This window comes from Ursus arctos, unplaced genomic scaffold (genome assembly GCF_023065955.2).
Source record: "Ursus arctos isolate Adak ecotype North America unplaced genomic scaffold, UrsArc2.0 scaffold_11, whole genome shotgun sequence".
Taxonomy (NCBI): Eukaryota; Metazoa; Chordata; class Mammalia; order Carnivora; family Ursidae; genus Ursus; species Ursus arctos.
In genome coordinates this window covers 60,489,109-60,511,652 of record NW_026622775.1, presented here as the reverse complement: position 1 = coordinate 60,511,652, position 22,544 = coordinate 60,489,109, and the positions used below count along the sequence as shown (strand labels likewise).

Sequence of the window (22,544 nt, the reverse complement as noted above, 5' to 3'; positions counted from 1 at the left end):
GATAGATAGAGAAAGATTAGATAGATAGATAGATAGATAGATAGATAGAGAAAGATTGTCTGGCTTCGAGTTCTAAAAATAATAGTGCCATAGCATATTTTTGACACTCTTTGTTTTCACTAAATTTAACTAAGATTTATCCTCATTATTGTAAATAGCAGTATCAACCCATGTCACTGCTATGTAATATCTAATTTTGTTGACATATCATAATTTATTATCCATTTTCCTGTTAATGGATATTTGGATTGGTTCCCAGTTTTGTTTTGTTTTTTACTATAGCTAACAGCACTACTACAAATATTTTTGTGTTACGTCGTCTGGTGTGTGTGCAAGAGTTTACGATTTATACTTAGAACTAAAATATTGGTCTCTTGAGTATCCATATATCTAATTTACAGTACAATGTCAATCTTTCCCGCCTTTTTCTACTTTCAGCAGTAATGTATATGGTATCATTTTCCTCCATATTCGTACCAAATTCTGATATCATCAAACTTTTTATTTTTAACAAGTCCTTTGGTACAAATACAGTATCTTATTAATTCTTAATTTTGCACTTCTTTGCTTATCAGTGGGTTTCAACATTTTTTCACACAATTCTTGGACATCTGTGATCTTTGCCCAGTGAAATCTGTCTTCTTTTGATAATTTTTCTACTCAGTTTTTTGTCTTTTTCTCAATGATTAGTGTGAGATCTTTTTATAATTTGGCAATAGCCAGCTGTCAGTTGCACCTGTGTAGCAAATATCACCATCCAGTATGGCTTGGCTTTTCATTATCCTGAAGGGGCTTTTTAATGAATATAATTTCCTAATTTTTGACATCATAGAATTTATTAATCTTTATTTTTATGATCATTACTATTGTGCTTTTTAAAGAATCTATCCTACCTCAGGACTATAATACTCTGCTATGTTTTCTTTCTATTTTTCTAACCCAACTTATTTGAACTTTTAATTCAACCAAACTTTTTTTTTTTTGAGTGTTATTGTTAGGATGGAATTGAACATTTTTGTCATATGCAAAGCCATTTATTAAGTAATCCACGCATGCACCACTAATCTGCAAATCTACTTCCTTTATTTATCAAATAAATATAGTTTAGAATCCTCGTTTTGTCCCATTGGTCAGTTTGTCTTTGCACCAATCATGTTTTACAGCTTTGTAATCATTTTAAATACTTACTACAAGAAGTCCCTCTACTTTTTCCTTCTTCTATGAGAGTGTGTTGGCTATCCTAGACCTTCAGTGGTATTCTATATGAATTATAGAATTAGCTCTTCAATTTCCTCCAGAGATTGTTTTGTTTTGACAAAAATGACATTGACCCTAGCAACTAGTTTGCAAATAATTGTTACCTTTACAAAGTTTCCTCTTTCTTCATATAATCATGGCATCTCCCCCCATTTATTGATTTACTTAAGTTTTCAAGAAATTAGAAAACGTTCTGGGTAAAAGTCTCACAGTTTTAAAGATTTATTTCTACATGTTTTATGTGATCAGTCATGTGATATTGTTTCTTTCAATATTTCAGTTCATTTCAACTCCATAAATTATGCATTCATGGCAATTTTTTATATAGAAATCTAGTCAAATTTGTATCAAAGTTCACCAGTTTCTTGTTCTTCATTTCTGTTTGCACTTCAGAACAACATTCTGTGTTTTTTTAATTCTGTCCTTCTGAAGTGCACTAATTAAAAGTCCATTTTATAAATGTTCAAGAAAAAACTGTTTTTCTTTAATGACTTTCACTTTCAGTTTGGAAAGATTATTACTGTGTACACTAATCAAATTAACTATAACATTGTCTTAATATTTTGATCATGTTAACCCACTATATTCTGGGTTTCATTATTGATATAAAGTCTGCCACCAGTCTCAGTATTTTCCAATAAAGCTAATCATGGGGCACCTGGGCGGCTCGGTCGGTTAAGCATCCGACTCTTGGTTTTGGCTCAGGTCATGATCTCATGGGTCCTTGGATTGAGCCCTGGTCAGCCTCCACCCTCAATGGGGAATCTTTTCAGGCAGTCTCTTTCTCCCTCTGCCCCTTCCCCTGGTCTCTCTCTCTCTCTCTCTCTCTCTAAAGTAAATAAATATTTTTTAAAAAAGGTAATTATGTACCTACCATACACACATCATACAATTCATCCTTTTAAATCTACAATTAAATGACTTTAGTGTACTCACACAGCTGTGCAACCATCACCACAAACATTTTTGAACACTTATTGCCCCAAAAGAAACCATGTACATTTCAGCAATCCTTCGCCACTTCTCCCCAACTACTAATCTGCTTTCTGTCATCATAGGTTTGTCTAATGTGGACATTTTATATACATGGAATCATACAATACAGAATCTTTTGTGACTGGCTTTTTTAGCATAATATTTACAAGATTCATGCATGTTGCAGCATGTATCCACACTCCATTTATTTTGCTGAATGGATAAATAAAATGTGGTGCTCCATGTGATGGAATAGTGTTCGGCAGTAGAAGCGTAATTCTTTTAAACATACTTTCTTTGCCTTGGACATTCTACTGTTTTCATATAATGTCTCAATATGGACTTCTTTTTATTTACCTTTATTGGTACGTTTGAGTTCCCTGCATCTTTGCATTTGTTTCTTTTGTTTGTTCTGCAGAATTCTTGTCACTTTCTCTATTGGCTTTCACTATTCTATTTCATCCTTCCGGGATCTCAATTAGATGTAGATTACTTTAGATTTTTCTATTTTATCTTGAAAGTCTCTTAACCCTGCCCCCTTTTTTTTATAACTTGATTTTCTCTCTCTTTTTTTTCCCACTATTTACACCTGGGATATCTCTCTAGCTGTACAGTCTCCTCAAATTCTTTGTTCAGATGTTTCTTATATGCTTTAACACATCCATTAAGTCTTTAATTTCAACAATCATATTTTCATTATATTATTATTTTATTTTATTATTTTTCAAATATTCTTGGTCATTATTGACTCTATTGCAGAATTTACCTTTTATTTCTCTAAATACATTTTACCTGTTTTTCTCATATTTTTGATGTGGAATTTCCATTGAAGTCCCCATCCACTCATGTACACTTTCTCTTGTTTGTAGTAAATTATTGTTGTGGTTGTAAACACATTTTTGGTTGAACTTAATCTATGATATTCTGGAGGGTCTAATTAATGAATCCTTAGTCGTTAGGTTTTTCCATCTTGTGGTGGTGCAAGACTCGGTTTCCCAATCTAGGCATTTGTATTTGCTTACCACAATGCTTCTACTTTGGCTTTAACTCACTCTTATTTTTGTTACTAGTTTTTGTCTTTGAAGGATCCCTTTATATTCTTGTAAGACTGCAAACTTTTAAAAAATATTTTTTTCCCTTTATCCAGAAAATAATGTGCAGGAGAAGGGCCCCTCTATGTGTCTAGTCTACCATCATGTTGGAAGCACAAGTCCTTATAAGTACATTTTTCATCTATATCTATGTCTACATTTCTTACACATCAAGTCTTGTCTTCTCACACTCTTTATTCTACTTTATTTTTTTTAAGAAGACTAATGCCAGGTAAAAATGAGTAAAGTTCTTATTTTCATAATATATTCCTTCCATTTCCCCTGCTTTTATTCATGTTGTGTTTATTCCCTTTCCTCTAGGCAGTTTTCCTGGAGGTAACAGGCACTATGCATAATTCAACTTTATAACCCTCAGCACATTGCCTGCTACACAGAAGGTGCTCAATAGATAGCAAATTAAAAAAATAAATTATAATACTAAAAGTCAGCTGAATTCCTATATTAATCATACAAAAATACAGTGATTACTGGATTTTGTGTAAAAATACGGACATGTTTTATTACGTTCCCAACGTTTGCCTAGTTACCTTTTTTTTTTTTTTTTTTCATTTTGAAGACCAAGCTCAGTTAGATTTTCCTCAGGAAATCTTCCCTGATCCCTGCACTTTGGTCCCTGTTAGCTATGCTTTCCGTATGTTTCTGTAACATGCTGTGCGTGCCTCCAACAGAGCACTCATAACATGGAAAGATAATTGTCTGTTTACAATCTATCTTCCGCAACATAATGAACAATTTGACAGCAGAGACCATCTTTCAACATTGTATCATCAGCATGAAATTAAATTCCAGATTGGCAATATGTGATAAACATTTGTTGAATGAATTTAAATAAATTTGAGACTAACATTGGTATTTTAATATTTTTAATTTGAGTGAATTCAATTGAACTTTTAGTGAAAATACATGATCCATCTCATGCTCAAAAATATGCATGTACCATTAAGCATACACATTTTACTTTTACAGAAATAATTGAATAATGATGTAGTACAGCAAAATCTGTGTCAAGTTAAAAATCAATAGCTTTCAAATAAATTTCTAGTAATTTAATAAGGTTAAATACCATTCCCTAATAACAGCATCAACAGCATCATCGACAATTTTAAAAACAGTAATAGAAACTGAATTCTTTAACCTGAAAATGTATCTTTTCAAAAGATTAATTAGTATCCTAAATGTTGAATTTGTAAAACCAGTTTTATTAAATCAGATCATAAATAAGAAAGACAGTGAAAGTTTCCACTATAATCATCTTTTTAGATGAAAATGTTTACAATCATTGGAAAGCATTCAAGTTGTTTAGAAAAAATACTCTGGTTAGTGATATTATTTTTGTGCTATTTTGTGATGATTATTTTTATAATAAAAGTATTCTTAAATACTATCTTCTGAAAATATGCCTAGCATATTCATTTTTAAGAATACTTTATATGCCAAACTTTTGCTCAAATTTATTGAGACATGATGCAAAAAGATGCTTAATCATAGTAAATAAATCAACACATTTGTTTGTTGCCAATTGCATGATTCCATATGTTCTAGACCCTAATCAATCACATGAAAAATTATTTGTGTAAGAAAAATTCATCAACAGGGGCGCCTGGGTAGCGCAGTCGTTAGGCGGCTGCCTTTGGCTCAGGGCGTGATCCCGGCGTTCCGGGATCGAGTCCCACATCAGGCTCCTCCGCTGGGAGCCTGCTTCTTCCTCTCCCACTCCCCCTGCTTGTGTTCCCTCTCTCGCTGGCTGTCTCTCTGTCACATAAATAAATAAAATCTTTAAAAAAAAAAAAATCATCAACAAAACAAAGGAACAAAGGGAGAAAAAAAGAGAGAGAGAGGCAAACCAAGAAAGAGACTCTTAACTATAGAGAACAAACTGGCGGTTACCATGGGGGAGGTGGAGGGGAGATGGGTCACATAGGTAATGGGAATTAAGGAGCGCGCTTGCTGTGATGAGCACCAGGTGTTGTATGGAATTGTTGAATCACTATATTGTACACCTGAAACTAAGATTACACTCTATGTTAACTAACTGGGATTTAAATAAAAACCTAAAAAAAAAAAAAAAAGAAAAGAAAAATGCATCATATAGCTATTGGAATGATGATTATGAAGAATCCTAGAAAATGCATAAAATTCATTAAGTGAAAATGAAAGACACAAAAACACATGTCCAATAAAATTTCAACTACATGAAAATGTGTAGGATAAAAAAGGAAAAAAAAAAGACATCAAGGTATTAATAGGGATAGTGTTGTAGTGTTGTAGGGACCTGTTTCCTTTACTCTGTAAGGATGCAGTTGAAAACCACTTGAATACATCGCCAGAATGGAAATGCGGCGACTAGTCCTACAGAGGCGGTGTGTGTGTAGGTGTATGGGGAAGTGGTGGAGGAGGAAAGAGGGAGACAGGCACAGAGACAGAACGAAAGAGAGAAGCAAGGAGAGGACAGGGCAGAAGTAACTAAGAAGGCAGGGAGAAAAGGAAGGAGAAGTGAGAGAAGTCTGCTGGATTGGAAATTACCTGAAAACACTAGGGAACGTCAAACTTAACTGAATTATAGAACAGAGGGACAACTTTTATTAACATTTGATGATTATTTTTCCCTACGTTTTTCCCTAATCACTCCTTTTAGTTAATTTCTAGCAATCATATACTCCCATATACAGCCAAAGATGAATATTGTATTCTATGTTATTTTAGGTGCTACATCGGGCTGTGATTTTTACTAAATTTGGTCTTTCCCCAGGGTACTTATTATGGAGAAATGACAACCTGGTATCTATTAGATTTAACTGGATAACATTTAGGTATAGGATGTGTAATTTCCCATCAGTAAGGATGTTGATCAATAAACCCCAATTCCTTACAAAAAAGCAAAAAAGAAACAAAATAAACAACAACAAAAACCCCTACAAACATAAACCACATAAATCCAGAATCTTTGTTTTAGTTTACAAAACATTTGTTTTGCATACAAGACAATTAAGACTGGCAGTATATAATGCTGGCATTGTATCCTTTAAAGCTCTGGAACCAAAATGTATGGGTCTGATTACAACTTTGCCACCTATTAGCTCTGTAATCACGTTGAAGTTATTGGCCTATCTTTGTCCCATAGGCCACATCTGTAAAACTGGGCAAATGATAACACCTACCTCATAGATTTGCTATGAGGATGGCAGGAGTAATCCATGAAGAAACTAGTATAACATCTGTCACAAAGTGAAATGTAAGCAGCAATATTAAGCATTATGGAAAAAGGCCTTGTAACACAAACCAATTATATAGAGAGATGGGGGGCAATTGAATAAAGACAGGAAATAAAATATATAAATGTTGAAATGCAAAAGTTAATACAAAAAGTTAATGATAAGGTTATTGTACTGGTTTGAAAATTTTCCATAAGATACTATTCATCAGGTTCAACATTACAATTTCTGTCCCAAATTCTCATATGGCATATCAAAATGCCCCTATTATATCAAAAACTAATTTGTAAACTGAAAATACAAGTAGATTTCTATTTAATATGAATTTTAATTTTGAGGAACTAAAGGCTAATATTTAATGAGTGCTGTTTTAAGTGCTTTGTGTGGATTAATCCAATGCTCACAGCACCCCAATGAGAGGAGGTACTTTTATAATTATCCCTATTTTACGGAAGAAAAAACAAGTCATGGAGATTAGAAAACTATCTCACTGGGAAAACCGAGATTTGATCCTAAGAAGACTTACTTCTAAGTCTAGTATATGAACCATTATAAAATTTGCCTAATTGAGGGCTTCAGAGGGGAGGGGGGTGGGGGTTGGGATAGGCGGGTGAGGGGTAGTAAGGAGGGCACGTATTGCAGGTGCACTGGGTGTTATACGCAAGTGATGAATCATGGAACTTTACATCAAAAACTAGGGATGTACTGTATGGTGACTAACATAATATAATAAAAAATTATTATAAAAAATAAAATAAAATTTGCCTAACTGAATTATTATTTTTTGTACCTCATAATGTAAGATTTCAAATATAAGGCCTATTATTAACTATGTAACATACAAATGGAATTTAAACTACATTTTAATGGATACTTACTTTCAAAACCAAACATGATATATAACTACTCTGTCAACAAAATATTTTCTTAAAAAATTAATTTAAACTAATTAAAATAAAGTGTATCATTCTATTCTAATAATAACAATAAATTTTGACTTCTGAAATGTCAAAATTAGTCTTTCTATATAATTAATCACTGTATTTCATCACTGTTATTGTATAATATTAATAATATACTAATATAATATAACATATACATATAACTATATAACATATAGTTAACATATATAACTAGTCAGTTATTTTTCCTGGCAGACATCATTATAACTGGAGTTGTTTTCATCTTCTGCCATAGTTAAGGTAGAGAGACACTGACATTAGTCCAATCACCTATTCCTTTGGCGGCAGTTAGGGCAGATACTAATATAGTATAACATATAATAAATAAATATTACTTAGTATGTAAGACGAAAAAATGTTGAAAAAGTAAGATTAACTTCTGAAGTTTTTACTGCAAAAGGAGTTTGTAGGGAAAAGAATCATTCAATGTCTCCGTCCTAAGATTTTGATTCCATATAAAAGTCAATTCAGTTGCCTTATGACTTATGAATGAGTTCAATACATGTCTAGATTTCAGAAATGTGAAATATAAGTATTTATTTCATTTTCATATATATTATCTCATATTTATTACTCTCTTTTTTTTTATTCACCTATAACCTTTCTACATTTTCACCCTTATAGGAGCATAGCCCAGGTGAACAGGAAAATTCCATTAATAAAACAGTTAGTCTTTATTTCATGTATAGTCAAGGAATAATTACATTTTAAACTGGCTTTAGTAAGTCTATTTTAAAATTTTTTGTATGTGCTGCATACACATCCATTATCTCTATTTTGCAAAACTGTTTCCTGCTTCCTGCTTTAGTTCACGGTCTTTTAGCATAGGCACGTTATTTCAAATCAAGTTACAAGGACTTCTTTCAGGTGGCATTATTTGACTGTCATTTTTTTTACCCTTTGCACATTTTCGCAAATGATCGAGACTCATAAATAATATTGGTTGCCTAGTATAAATGGGATACACTGGCTATGAGGAATAAGCTTTAAAAATTTATTTTTGAAATGCTGAATTTGGTTGTTTAGTAGGGAAGCTTCCCGGAACAATGTTCATTTGCAGGCAGATCAAAACCCAAACTGTGAGAATCATTAAAATCTTAGTTTCTAGGTTTTCAGGAGATGGTCATTTCTGAGTCTTGCTTTGGACCCTGGCCCTAAACCGAAAACCTAAATGTGTTAGTAAACAAAGATATTTCTGGTTATTCACAGAAAGAGCACAGTGGATATAGGATAGCATTTGGCCTTTGTGACAGTTGGACAGTTGGACAGGTGACAGTTGATTTCTGCCTTGAGTGATTTAGAATCAGAAACTGAAGGATACCTGGGTGGTTTTTGTTTTTATGGTGTTTTGTTTTGTTTTGTTTTAGCTCATTCTTGTAGCAAAAAGTGTTCCTGGAAGATCTGAGATTCTGTCTATAAAATATATCACTAAACCAATAGCATAGGATAAGGAGATTCAACCAAATTTTATTACATACACTGTAGCTTAAAGGTACTTTTATTTTAGCCTCACAGTGGGGAACACTTGCAGAGTGTTCTCAATTACATATAATTGTATATGTATATTAAAAAATCTTAAGAATCAGTCCAAAGGAAATTCCTTACTTGTCAGTTATTTTTCCTGGCAGGCATCATTGTAACTGGCGTAGCTTTTATCTTCTCCTATAGTTAAGGCAGGGAGACACTGACTTTAGTCCAATCATTTATTCCTTTGGCGGTAATGAGGGTTGAGGCACAGACTACAGAGCAGTACAGGGATGCAAGAGCTGGCCACCAACCAGGGAGCTATGCTTCTTGGCGTTCTGAACTCTACGCTAAGAGAGACCTGTCTTCGGCTGGTAGAAGCTTGTTCATATATCCCCATTTACAGGTTCTGCAGATCCTTGTGGCTGGTGAGATTTCCACATTATCGTGAACTTTGTGGTAAAAAGCTGAAGTGAACTGTTCCATTGTCACTTTGGAAGATACATGGGGCACCTAGCAAGCAGAAAAAAATATTATCTGGTATGTAACCTCAGTTACAGTTAGAAGATAAGGGTCTCAGCACACAAATAATAATCAAGGGAACATATAGATTTGTAACGTTCACTACTCTGAATTTGACCTCCATGCAAGAGAAGCAATCCACCAGGCCTGATACTACTGAAACATTCTTTGTGATTGCTTGGTTATTATATTCTCTTAACTGGTAATTTGGTTTTCAAGAAATAAAAAAAAAAAAATAGATGAAAATTGGTATTCGGTTTCTCTGAATATCTCCAGCCTTGGCTATTTTCCATGGAAATAAAATCTTCCTAAAATGTTCATTTTACTCATGCTTATAATGAAGTCTGTGTATTTAATCTATTCACTCATTTCAAATATCTAAGGGGAAAATTGTATTTATAAAGTCATTGGTAGTGTTGATGTCCATACACTGTGTACAAAACCCACACATACAGCTTGCTATGAATCTATGTCATTCTATACATTAGTCCAAAAATTGTGAGCAAGAATATGATTGAAATCTTTGACTCTTCCCCTTTTGAAGTTACGTACGAATAGTCTAATTGGGAAAATTCTTTAGCCAAATCTGATTGAAGGATTACTGGCAATAATGTTCCATTATTATTCTTTCATTACTTCAAAATCACCTTTTATTTTTTCCAAATCACCTGTTTCATGGAATTTATATGCTATATTAAACATGAGGATATGTATCTTCATTTTAAAGAAGTACCTATAATCACTTTTATAAAATAGACAGCTTTCAAGAAAATTTCACTAAATTCATTCTGGATGCTATTGGATATGTACTAAAAGAAATGGTTCTGGAAAATAAATGCAAAGATGTAAATATTTTACTTCAAGTGTCTAGTAGCAATCCAACGTTTTATTCACAAAAGTGAAATTTGAATGGAATAGCAAAATATAAGCATAATAAAATTGTACTCTTCTGTGACCTTTTCTTTAGAGATATATAGATCACTAAAAACATGGGCAAAGCCTTGTAACTAAAATGACTCTTGTCAGTAGTAATGAGTGAGGACTGTGGGGTATGGAAAGCTCACAAGATGTCAGTGGCTTTTGCTGAAATCAGAGGTGCCTGAAGAATAGCACATAAGATTCTAAACCTTTAAAGCAGTTTTTTTTTTCTTTCTTTCTTTTATCATAGGATTACAGAGTGAATATCTTTCTTCGTCAGAAATGGAATGATCCTCGCCTTGCATATAGTGAATATCCTGATGACTCTTTAGACCTAGACCCTTCCATGCTGGATTCCATTTGGAAACCTGATTTGTTCTTTGCCAATGAAAAAGGCGCCAACTTTCATGAAGTTACTACAGACAACAAATTGTTAAGAATTTTCAAGAATGGAAATGTTCTTTATTCAATAAGGTGAGTCATAGACAAATTCCTGATTTCAGTGAAATACTGTGTGGTTTTTTTTAATGAGTGTTTTGAGATTTTTGAGTAAGTGCTATCATTGTTCCACTTGAGGTCCTCTAATACATCATTTCCCGAATATGTCCAATCACCAGTAATAGACTCAAATTCTAGATCTAGGAACTGATGAGTAATTCTTAAAAATCCACTTTTTTAAACAAATGGCTCAGCCTCTTAATATCAGCCAAATTGGTAGGCAGTTTAAAGGCAAATTGAACTATAGCTGATTCATACATTGTGATTATATTTTTATGAATGCATACTTCCTTTAAATATATGTTGGTGAAGAAATATTTGGATTTACATGTCTGAGATTCATTTTCCACAAATTATTTTTCAGGTATTTGTATTTTTTTAATCTTGTTGGGCTTCTCTGGTCATTCTTTAGAGAAGGTCTTACTTACATTTCAGTTATTTATAATGCATTTCTAAGAAGACTATGTAGCTTTTAAAAATTAACACCAAAACATAACAATAATTAATACCAAAATATAAATAATATTTAAATAATATTAAAATGTCTTGACTGTTGAACTTCAGAGTTCATTCAACTTTGTTTATTAAGTAGCAAACAGGTGTAAATCAATAAATAGCAATTTGAAAGGATATATTTGATGATTTGTGTCACACCTGGAAAATATTCTAAAATAAAATGATTATCTTAAAACTTCCATAATTATTTTCTTTATTTGGTTTATGGGTAGATTGTGGATATTTCATTGTTTGTATCAGGTCTTATTGGAATTAAAAGTGGTGCCATGCATTATGAATTGCTTACATATCTTGCAATATTTTTGAGAAAAGTTATGAAATGATTCTGAATTGCATCTTTTGTCTTCCAGTATGAGTTCAGATGAAACAGATGATGCCTCTCGGCTCCTAGTTTTTGTTTGTTATATCCTGGCTTGCTTAATCAGACTAAATTCATTTATTGTGAGTTGTTTTTAGAAATCTCACAGGACTTTAAAATCTTCAAATGGCAAACAGTTTCTTTGTTAACAAAAGTTGTGCTAGAAAAAAAATTTCACTCAATTTACAAATGGAACATCTGTGATGTCTCATGAGAGTCCTGGCTTTCCTGCTTGTTTAAAGACTGTCCTGGCAGACCTGACTTATTGAACTTACCCATTTATCCGTATTTCCTTCTTAAACCTCCTAAAACAAAGAAATAAACCAAGTAAGGAACAAAAATGGCATTAACACACAGGAGGATGAAAGTAACAGGAAAAGAGGCAGTGACAGATGCGCAATGATGACATATTTTAGGACGCTGGAAAATGAATGCATTGTGAAAACTGACTTACCAGGCACAACTGAAATTTAAGCTACAGTGGGGGAACCCAAAAGGGAGAAAATAATATCCTCAAACTTTTAGAAATTTAGGCAGCTAAGACTTCAGAAAGGAGGAGCTAGAAATGAAAGAAAAGGACAAGAATTGATTTAAAATTTGCAGAAAGAAGACTGAGCTTTCTATTCCTGATTTTCTTGTCCATGTCCTTCAGACTAGAAACTACCTTTATGCCATCCAAAATGAGCAGAAAGAGGACAGAAAATCTGGGAGAGATTGTACCAAGAGCTTCAGGAGTAGAGACTCCAGGCACAGCTGGCATCTGTCATGAGGCATTGTACTAAGAAAATGGAGATTACATGAGGTTTGCACACTGTGTGGTGAAACCTTTGTTCTCCCTGAGATGCTGAAAGCCAGTCCTAAACTGCTTCTATTGAACAGTAGTAGTCAGAAGAATATACCTCTGGGAAAAGATCTACAGATACCGACAATTGGGGAACCACCAAGGAAAAATCTGCACAGCCATGTTACTATCTTACTGTTAAAACCATTACTCAATGAACCATCTGCTACTAACTGAGTTCCAAATGGTTTTTCTTGCCTCATTCTTAAATAAAAACAGACATTTGAAAACATTCTATAATATTAACAATAAAAAAAGAAACAGAGGCCATGGGGTGCCTGGGTGACTCCGATGATTAAGCAGCTTCCTTCACTCAGGTTATGATCCCAGGGTCTTGGGATTGAGCCCCACATCAGACTCCCAGCTCAATGGGGTGTCTGCTTCTCCCTCTCCCTCTACCTCTCCCCCTGCTTGTGCTCTCTCTCTCTCTCAAATGAATAAGTAAAATCTTAAAACAAGAAGAAGAAGAAGAAGAAGAAGAAGAAGCAGCAGCAGCAGCAGCAGAGGCCAAAAGAAACACACAGAGAAAATGAAGAGAAAAGAGGAGGAAATTAAAGGAAGAGAAAAGGTTTGACTCAGGAGAAAATGCAGAGAGCAGAAGAGTCCCTTAAAAAACAACAACTCTGAATAGATGAGACAACTGAACATGTGAAATAAGAAAGGAATAAAAAGAATCATTCAGAGCATAACAGGAGCAAATAGTAAACCAAAGTGAAAAGAAGAATCAGTAGAATATTTGGAAGATGAAGTGAAGCAGTCTCCCAGAAGTAGAATCAAGATACAAAGAAATAGAGGAGAAAGAATGCGAAAATCAGAACATCAATATAGAGGTTTAATATCTTAATAGAAAGAAAGAACAGAAAAAAATAGAAGTTTCCATGAAAAACAAGGAATTGATAGGTTACCCACTGTATTGACCATCGAGAGGCACTTTGTAGCTCTGATAGGGAGTTTGTTGACTATTAAAAGGAGATAATTATTAGTACTAGCAAAAACAAAATGCTACATGAGAATTATAATTATAGCAAATGACTATGCTTAACCACGAATAGTAATTACTTATTCATAACATGTAAACACTGAATATTAATTTAACCATAAATATTTATGCAACTAAATTTTGAGTATTACAGGAGAGTTAAGTACATGGAGTGTGGTATAAAAAATTTTTTTTCCTTGTATGAAATTAATAGATAATTTCACAAACTTAAAAAAATCAAGCATAATATAATAGCAATTGAGATATATGACTGTAAATCTTTGACAAGTGTCTAAAGGGAGGTTGCCTCCTAGGAGCTAGAACTGAACCGGGGTTTGGATGAGTAGGGCAAAAATACAACTTTTTTTTTTATGCTTTCTATAGTGTTTGAACTTCTAAATGATATCCATGAGTTACATTGATACTTTTTAAATCAAGTCCTTTTCAAGGGAGGACTTTGGAGCCAGATACATGACTCTTAGATGGTCCAAGTTGGGATTTGGTTTTACTCTACTTATAAAATTAGCTTATTACTTATTTTATGGCTGCTGACAGAAGACCCAAGACTCTGGGTCAGAAATAAAGGAATGCATTACTTACTGCAAGCAAGCAACGCAAGCATCAGTGAATTTGCCTAACTTCTCCCTTGCCCTCAAGTTTGTCTGAAACGATGCATCAGGCATGTGATGGATGTAACACGCACTGTGAATGTGTGTCCCAGCTGCGGGACACTGAGTTTGGGGGATCCACTGCATTTATAGCAAGCAGTAAGCAAGCCTCCTCTTTGTCTGGAAGAACAATGTTATCTCATCTCTCAAAATTAGCAGCTGCATAAACAACCCTGAGAAATGGCTCAGGTAAAAGAATAGTGTGGGCCTTACAGTCTTGGCACACCCACCAGAGGTGTACCAAAACACACAGAGGCCCACAGATGACTGTCCCTTCCAAGCCAGATCCAGCCTCTACCATTTACCAGCTGTGATTTGGGGCAAGTTTCTATGTGTGAAAGGTCATTTTTCTTATATACATGAGAGTGAAAATGCTAATTACCTTGAGCCTAAAATAATGTATGTAAAGCACCCAGCATAGTGCCAGGCATATAACAGACAGTAAAGTTGTTATTTGTAACTTCCTCAAAAGAAAACAAGACCCCCCAAAAAGGACAATTGCTGGTATTTTCCAGAATCTGTAAATTAGCACTGTATGGACACTTGCAAGTTATTAATGTAAGTTCCCGTTTTGTCACTCGTAAAGAGGGGATGGTAAAATCCTTACCACAAAATCATGGGAGCACATCAGAGGCAGTTTAATATTATCTATTACTTACTTTACTAATACTACTAATACATACTAATACATCCAATTTTACTGCTTCTATTACGGGAGCATTAGTACATTAAAAATCAAATAACAGAAAGAAATTTTAGATCAAAAATGTTATGCACAGTGACTTGTCAAAGATCATAACACAATTTCAACTTTTATTTAAACTAAATATAATCAGTCTTTCTTTGAAAGTCAGTTGTGAAAAGACTTAAGGCTTACTTATGCAATATGTATTTATTTTTTGAACATTAATTTTAATAGAAAAAGCAAACTTATCAACAGATGCTTTTTAAGATGTTGTTTATTCAAGGGCAATCAATTTACAAACCATAAAATAGATGTTGTGAGGAGAATTTTGCATATGTGTGATTATGCATATTTTTCTGAAGAGGTCTTTAACTGACATTGGCTTCCCGAAGGAACCATGGACAACACGGAGATTCCACTGGTGATGGGCTGACAAGCTTTAAAATCATCTCTAAAATCAGATAACAATAAAATTCCAGATTAGAACATTAGTTACGGTCTCCTTTCTAGTGCTCCAACAATCTAATCTCTCCTGAGAGTTTTTTGATCTGTATAGAATCATAATAAAATACCAAATCACTCAAGTAAATATGTAAAATCCATGGGGAAACGCCTTATATTTTCTAAAGTTTAATTACATTTCTCTGATTTTTTGGGAAGAATCATTTATGTGTCTTTTACCTTAAATGTAATAATGCTGAATGAAATATGTCATTTCTTGCATTATATAAATACAAAATTTGAAAAATCATTTAATTAAAAAACCCATTTTCATGAAAAATGTTTCAAGGCCTTTGAAAGGCAGTATACTTAGTGGTTAAGGGTATAGAATTTAGAGCTGGGCTCCCAGATGTGCAAATTCAGCCCTATTAATCTCGGCTTTGTGATGCCAGGTGAGGTGACCTCTTAGTTTCCTCATCTCTAAAATAAGGTAATATTGTTTACCCGTCTTATAAATTTGCCATAGGGAATAAGTTAGTTGAGAAATTGTAAATTTTTTAAAACAGTGTCCACTACATAGTAAGTACAATAGACGTATTACCCTTATTATGATATTACAGCTCATATTGCAAAGCTGATAATTAATCAAGAGGTGTTCAGTTGGTTGAGCTCCAGCTGTTGGTTTTGGCTCAGGTCATGACCTCAGGGTTGTGGGATCGAGTCCCACACTGGGCTCTGTGCTGAGCATGGGGTCTGTTGGAGATTCTCTCTGCCCCTCCTGTCGTGCTCTCCCTCTCTCTCTCTCTCTTTCTCTCTCAAATAAATAAATGAATTTTTTTTTTAAAAAAAGGTAATTGCTCTTATGGCCTTAAATTTAGAAATATTAGGAACTAATAAAGATACTTATCAGTTTTATAAAGAGCCAAAAATGGAGTCAAAGAACACACACACACACACACACACATATATATATATATACTTAACATATATATATATATACTTATATGTATAAGTATATATACTTAATTAATGATTGAGATAGACATCATACCCTAGGCAATGCTTGTTCAAAAATGGGCAATACTGGGGCACCTGGTGGCTTAGTCTGTTAGGTGTCTGCCTTCGGCTCAGGTCATGATCCCAGGATGCTGGGATCGAGCCCCGAATTGGGTTCCCTGCAAAGCCTCCCCCTCTCCCTCTGCCTGCTGCTCCCCCTGCTAGTGCTCTCTCTCTTGCTCAAATAAATAAATAAAATATTTTTTAAAATTGGGCAATACCTCCATTTTAATCAGGTCAACTGTTTGTCCCAGATTTTAGTCATCTATTTTAACATTACTACTTCACTAAGCCAAGACTTTTTAAGAGAAAATAAAAAAAACACCATATCCTGTTTATGTGTCTTGTCTCAGAAAGAGAACTTAGTGTCCTCTCTTACACAAGAAGATATTCATTTCCAAAACAGTAGAATGTGATTAATTGCCTTTTGATTTAGCTTTCTTTTGATGTGGTCAGAACGTATCTTTAATTTATATATAATGTTTTGGTGAAGAAATTCAGTATCACACCCATCGGGCTGACATGTATTTTTTCATCCATATGTTGTTAGGTAATTGTATAGAACTTTAAAAAAAAGAAAGAATGTTCATAAACAGATGTTTTTCAGGATATGATTTATGGCAAAAGTTCTACAAACAGTGATTTTCTTTGCCAAATAATTCCTTTCAAGCCCTTCTTTTTAAAAAAAATTATGTAATGTCTCTCATTTTATGCCAAAAAAATAGCCAGGATATGAATTTGACATCACATGCATGGTGAGAGCTTGGAAAAGATTCTGAGAATGCTATTCACTTCCATACAAAAGGTCACAGAATTAATTCTGCAAGCCAACATTTGAAACTGGCTGTCCCGAGAGCCCTGGATGTTTGGAAAATTAATGTGCGTATGTTCAAAATACACTTGTGCATACACTTCTAATGAACCCTTCACAAGACAGAGAACATCGTGTCCACCTCATTTTACAGTTGCCTTTTTCAGAGAGAACTTTGTAAATTTACAAGATCGTACTCACAAGGTCACTTAACCTAGCTGAACCAGGAGGAAATTGCTCTTGAAGAATGAGCCGCATGAATTATTTTAGTGTGTTATGGACTCTGACTTGAAGGAATTGTCAAATGATCCTCCTGGGATTCTAAAAAATTCAACAGCTTCACATGTCTGTCTGTTTATATCTCTCAAATTATGTTAATCGGGCCTCACCAAGAGTATTCACTGTAGAACGTGCATTATTATAACTTTATGTCTATGGTCTACATGAAAATGCCATTTCGGAGAATATGGTTACATTTGGCAGTGCTGATGATTATTTTTTGTTTAAGCTTAAATAGCTTTTATATGTGACTTTTTTAAAAAAAATTTAAAGATTTATTTATTTATTTTAGAGAGAGAGGGAGTGAGAGAGCGCAAGAGGGGGTGCAGGAGGAGAGAATCTTCAAGCACACTCCCTGCTGGGTGGGGAGTCCGACACCATGTTCGATTCCACTACCCATGAGATCATGACGTGAACCAAAACCAAGAGTCCTATGCTTAACCAATTGAGCCACCTGGGCACCCCAGCTTTATATGTGATTTAATCCAGTCATCTTTGTGCTCCTCCTATGTAATTCAAGGTTGGGGAAGATGGAGGAGTCTGGAGGTGGTAGGATACTAGTAATCCTTCGTAACTAATATTTATTGAGTGTTTACGACGTGTCAGATACTTGTCTAAGCACTTTACGTGTGTTAATTCATGTATTGCTCACGTTTCTCCAGAGCAAGTACTGTGATTACATTCATTTTGGAGATGAGAACCCTGAAATATAGGGAAGTAAACTAATCGACCTACGATCACAAAGTTTAGGTTAAAAAAACCCCACCAAAGGCACCCACTGATATGATGAATTTCAATGGGAGTACTTTAAGTAAAGGGGCTGGCTAGAGAGTTCTCAGATAAGAACTTTATTTGAATAAACTTGGGTTTGTTTGGATCTGGGCCTCTTTTTCCCTGGTCCAAGAACTACAAATTCTTGCTAATCTTTCAAGATTATCTGGGTAGTATACGTTTCCATAAAAAATGTGTATTTTCATGAGTTATGAATTATCTGGAATGCCAACATACAAATACTTTCTGGAGAGGGCAAAGGGACAGAATGCTGGTGTACACCATCCAGCTCAACCTATTTGTATGAGCCAAATTAGAAGACTTACGATGAGCATAAGATTATGTCCTACATATTCTAGACGGCTAGTTCTTGACCCTGGCAAAATCTGGTGAAATGCCCTAGTCCTACAGCAGAGGACCCCATTCTAACAGCCAGAATTTTCAAGTCCTCCCGATCCAGGTTTTTTTTTTTTTTCCCTCTGATATTACTGCTGGATATTCACTGACAACTTCTTCAATGTTTCAAAGACGACTGGAAGTTGTCACACAGGATTGCTTCCTGCGCCCTGGTTTTCTAATTCCCCGGAGGTACTTGCCTCCTCAAACATGCTGTACACGTGAGTTTGGGGAAATATGCCCTTTGGCATTTGGTATAAATTTTATGGTACTCACTCTCAAATTTCTTTGTGAGGGTCTTTTCTGGAAATATAGACCTTTTGTAGACATTTACAGTCCTCTGCAAAGGAATGAATGATTGAGCAAAATAAATAAATTGATTGGATGCTTAAACATATAGTTTTCTCTTCCCTGAAAAACAGATTTATATATAAAGGTACAGCTGTTTCATAGTAAATAACATACCCAAGTTGGAGCAAATTTTATTTGAAGAGTTGTTAGTCACTAATCAAAGCTTGTTTCCCAGTTGTACCCTGAACAACAGAATGTTAATATGATATCATAAATTATTTTTTAAATAATTATTTTGAATTCTTCCAGATTGACATTAACACTTTCTTGTCCAATGGATCTCAAGAATTTTCCAATGGATGTACAGACGTGTATAATGCAACTGGAAAGTTGTAAGTATGGAGAACTTTTTTTTTCTGTACACTTTAAAAACTGTAGTCAATATACATTTTAATGGATTAAGTAGATGTTTATAACTTTGTAACTGTTTTTGTCATATACTTACTAAACAGGCATGTTACCTGTCACCGCGTAAAGTACTGTCTTGCAACACATGCGGTCTAGACTGTGATAAATGAATTGAGGACCTAGGAATAACAGTTTTTACACTTGACAACCAGCTATATATCTCTATACAAATTATCGAGGTAAAAAAAGACAATAATCATTAAAAACAAGCCACCATTTTTTTATTGGGTCCCTGCTACAGACCAAGCATTTTGTATATGTTATGTTCGATACTCACAAAACAGATATTGCTGTCGCCATGTTTCCACCTGTCGGAATGGTCATCTCGAGCGCTTGGGTGCTGTGCTCCAAGATGGAGGTGGTGACGACAAATCCTCCGGTTCCAAAGCCTATGCTTACTTTGAGCCATTTGGCTAAAGTTTATTCAGAGCGTACTCTGCTGGGTATGTTATGCGTGTGATCTCCGGAGAAGAGAAATTTCTCACACTTTACAGAGATTTAGCCAAGCTTACAAGCATCCCTTTAAATTTCGCCTTTCAAAGCGGGTCCTTGGGCGTCACCGATTCAGGTTAACACAAAAATTACAGGTCTTTCCGTTTCTTTGAACTTATCTATAGAATCAACCCAAACTTAATTGGTTAAAATGTTTAACGGCATAAAAATGTAAGCATTACGCAATCTTTTTCTTGTGGTACTGTGTAAAAAAAAAAAAAAAAAAAATCTGACATATTCCTTGAGGAAAATTGGAAGGTAGGTCTTCAGATTCGCAGGCCTGAGGCAAGGTTTGTAGTGCGGAGGAGCTGTCGCTAGGTGGCGAGCCTACTTCGTGGGGGAAGCGGCCATGCCTCTCCATTTGGTTTCTCTTCAAGTAAGGAAGTATCTCTTACTCTGATAATAATAACGCCGTCTTGTTAAATTTAAATGTCTTACTTTTATAAGTAGTTCTTAAATGTTAAGCATACACATGAATAAAGTACTGAGCAAATGAAAGGAAAATAATGTAGTTTTAGTTGGGGGAACTATTTAGAAATATAAATGGGGAGGGGCAAGAAAAGATTCCCAGCAGTGGAGATTTTTTTCAGCCATACTATGAAGGTATTTTGACGACAGGCTGATTCTGTATTTTGGTGACAAAGTTAGGTACATAGAAGAGTATCGAGAAAATAAAATCATGTGCAAAATAGCAGAAGACAAACAGTTGCCCTCATTACTAAACCAGACATGCTGGATGCTATCTAATGAGCAGGGAGGAATTGTTCAAGATTTAGGAGCAAGAGAATGAATCTTCTTTAAAGATTCTTTGAGCCAAATGAACCAAGGTTATTTAAGAAGGTTTCATAGTATTTCAAAATAAAGAATAGAAGTAGGGACAAAGGGGAATGATGTGGAAGGTAGAAACAGTAGAGGTTGATACCATAGGGGAGGTAAAATTTCATCTTTACCCTCTTACCCGTTTTCAGCTGGGCTTGAGAATTAGACAGACAAAACAGGTTAACAGGAGAAAAGGATACAAATTTATTTAATGTAATGTTTTATGTAACATGGGATCCCTCATAATGAAATAAAGACTCTGAGAAGTGGCGATATCGTCAAGCCAGGTTGAACAAGGAAAGGCAATTATGAAAAGGTAGATAAACTACCTTCTTCTTCTTCTTCTTCTTCTTCTTCTTCTTCTTCTTCTTCTTCTTCTTCTTCTTCTTCTTCTTCTTCTTCATGATGGCTTAAAATGACAAGTTAACCTGCTGGAAAATAAGTTAACCTGCTGGAAAAGAGCTGTAAGGAAGCTAGTGTCTTGATTGAGGTCTGATTGCAAAGGCAAAAAAGAAAACAAATTGGTTTGAGAGGTGTACAAAACAAGCAAAAAAGGCACATAATTTAAAGGCAAAGGTTTCAATGACCTGCCATGATCCAAACTTTCTTAAATTCAATGAATGTTCCATGATGTCTGTCAATGGCCAGGACTGTTCTAAGTGACCTGAGGAATGTTCATTCATCTAAGAATCAATGGAAAAATATCTGTCAAGTATCTAATATATTACACTCAATATCTTGGGTAACACAATGATATATAAAGCACAAAAGTTTCTGTTTTTAAGAACTTAAGGGGTGCCTGGGGGGCTCAGTCAGTTAAGTGGCTGCCTTCACCTCAGGTCCTGATTCTGGGGTCCTGGGATCAAGCCCCAGGTAGAGCTCTCTGCTCAGCAGGGAGCCTGCTTCTCCCTCTCCCTCTGCCTGCTGCTCTGCCTGCTTGTGCTCACTCTCCCTCTTTCTCTCTCTCTGTCAAATAAATAAAATAAAATCTTTAAAAAAAAAAAAGAAGAACTTGGAGGACCAGTTTTGAGTTCTTTATGCAGATTTGCATTAAAGTGATAAGTAAAAAAATAAAAATAAAAAAATAAAGATGATAAGTAGATGTTAATGGATACTGTTAGTACAAAGGCAAGAGTAACTAAGGCAAGAACAGTGCTAACGGGTAATAAATAATTTAGAAAAGCAGGTGCTGTCTAAACTAGCCATGAGCCCACACCTCCAAAAGTGTCTTTTCATGACTTGGACTTAAAACCCTGGGTGATACACAGTTCCTAGTGTAGGGAGAAGCAAGGCACCAGGAAGAGGTGGGCAGGGCAAGTCCAGGGGAAGAGAGGTCCTGTGATAGAAATTGATGAGAAAACCAAAAACAAGTATGAGCTAAGGATAGCATGAAGGAATAAAAATGGAATAAAGAACTTTCAAGCCAGAACTGAAAAATACTGATTCATCAGATAGAATGTGGAAAAGGTGATAAATAAAAGAAATGAAAATACAGTATTAGGAAGCACAGAAAGAGAGCAAAAATAGCTTTCAGTGTTACCACAATCGCAATAAATGTGGGATGCCTGAGTGGCTCAGTTGGTTAAGCGTCTGACTCTTGATCTCAGCTCAGATCTTAATCTCATGATCATGAGTTCAAGCCCTGAGTTGGGCTCCACGCTGGGCGTGGAGCCTACTTAAAAAAAGAACTAAAACAAAAACAAAAAAAACCAAAATAAATGCAAAGGTTAAATTCACATAGCAAAATAAAGAG

General features: G+C 34.7%; 1 protein-coding gene across 2 annotated transcripts in view; it reads left to right on the top strand.

Moving 5' to 3' along the window:
- The window catches only part of GLRA3 (glycine receptor alpha 3), a 177,516-nt gene that overhangs the window by 93,565 nt on the left and 61,407 nt on the right, over positions 1 to 22,544 (top strand). For both annotated transcript variants that reach the window (XM_026518883.3, XM_026518884.1), the window contains exons 4-5: positions 10,673 to 10,896; positions 19,322 to 19,404. In XM_026518883.3, coding sequence (XP_026374668.1) covers positions 10,673 to 10,896; positions 19,322 to 19,404 — 307 coding nt within the window. The remainder of the gene's footprint in view (positions 1 to 10,672; positions 10,897 to 19,321; positions 19,405 to 22,544) is intronic.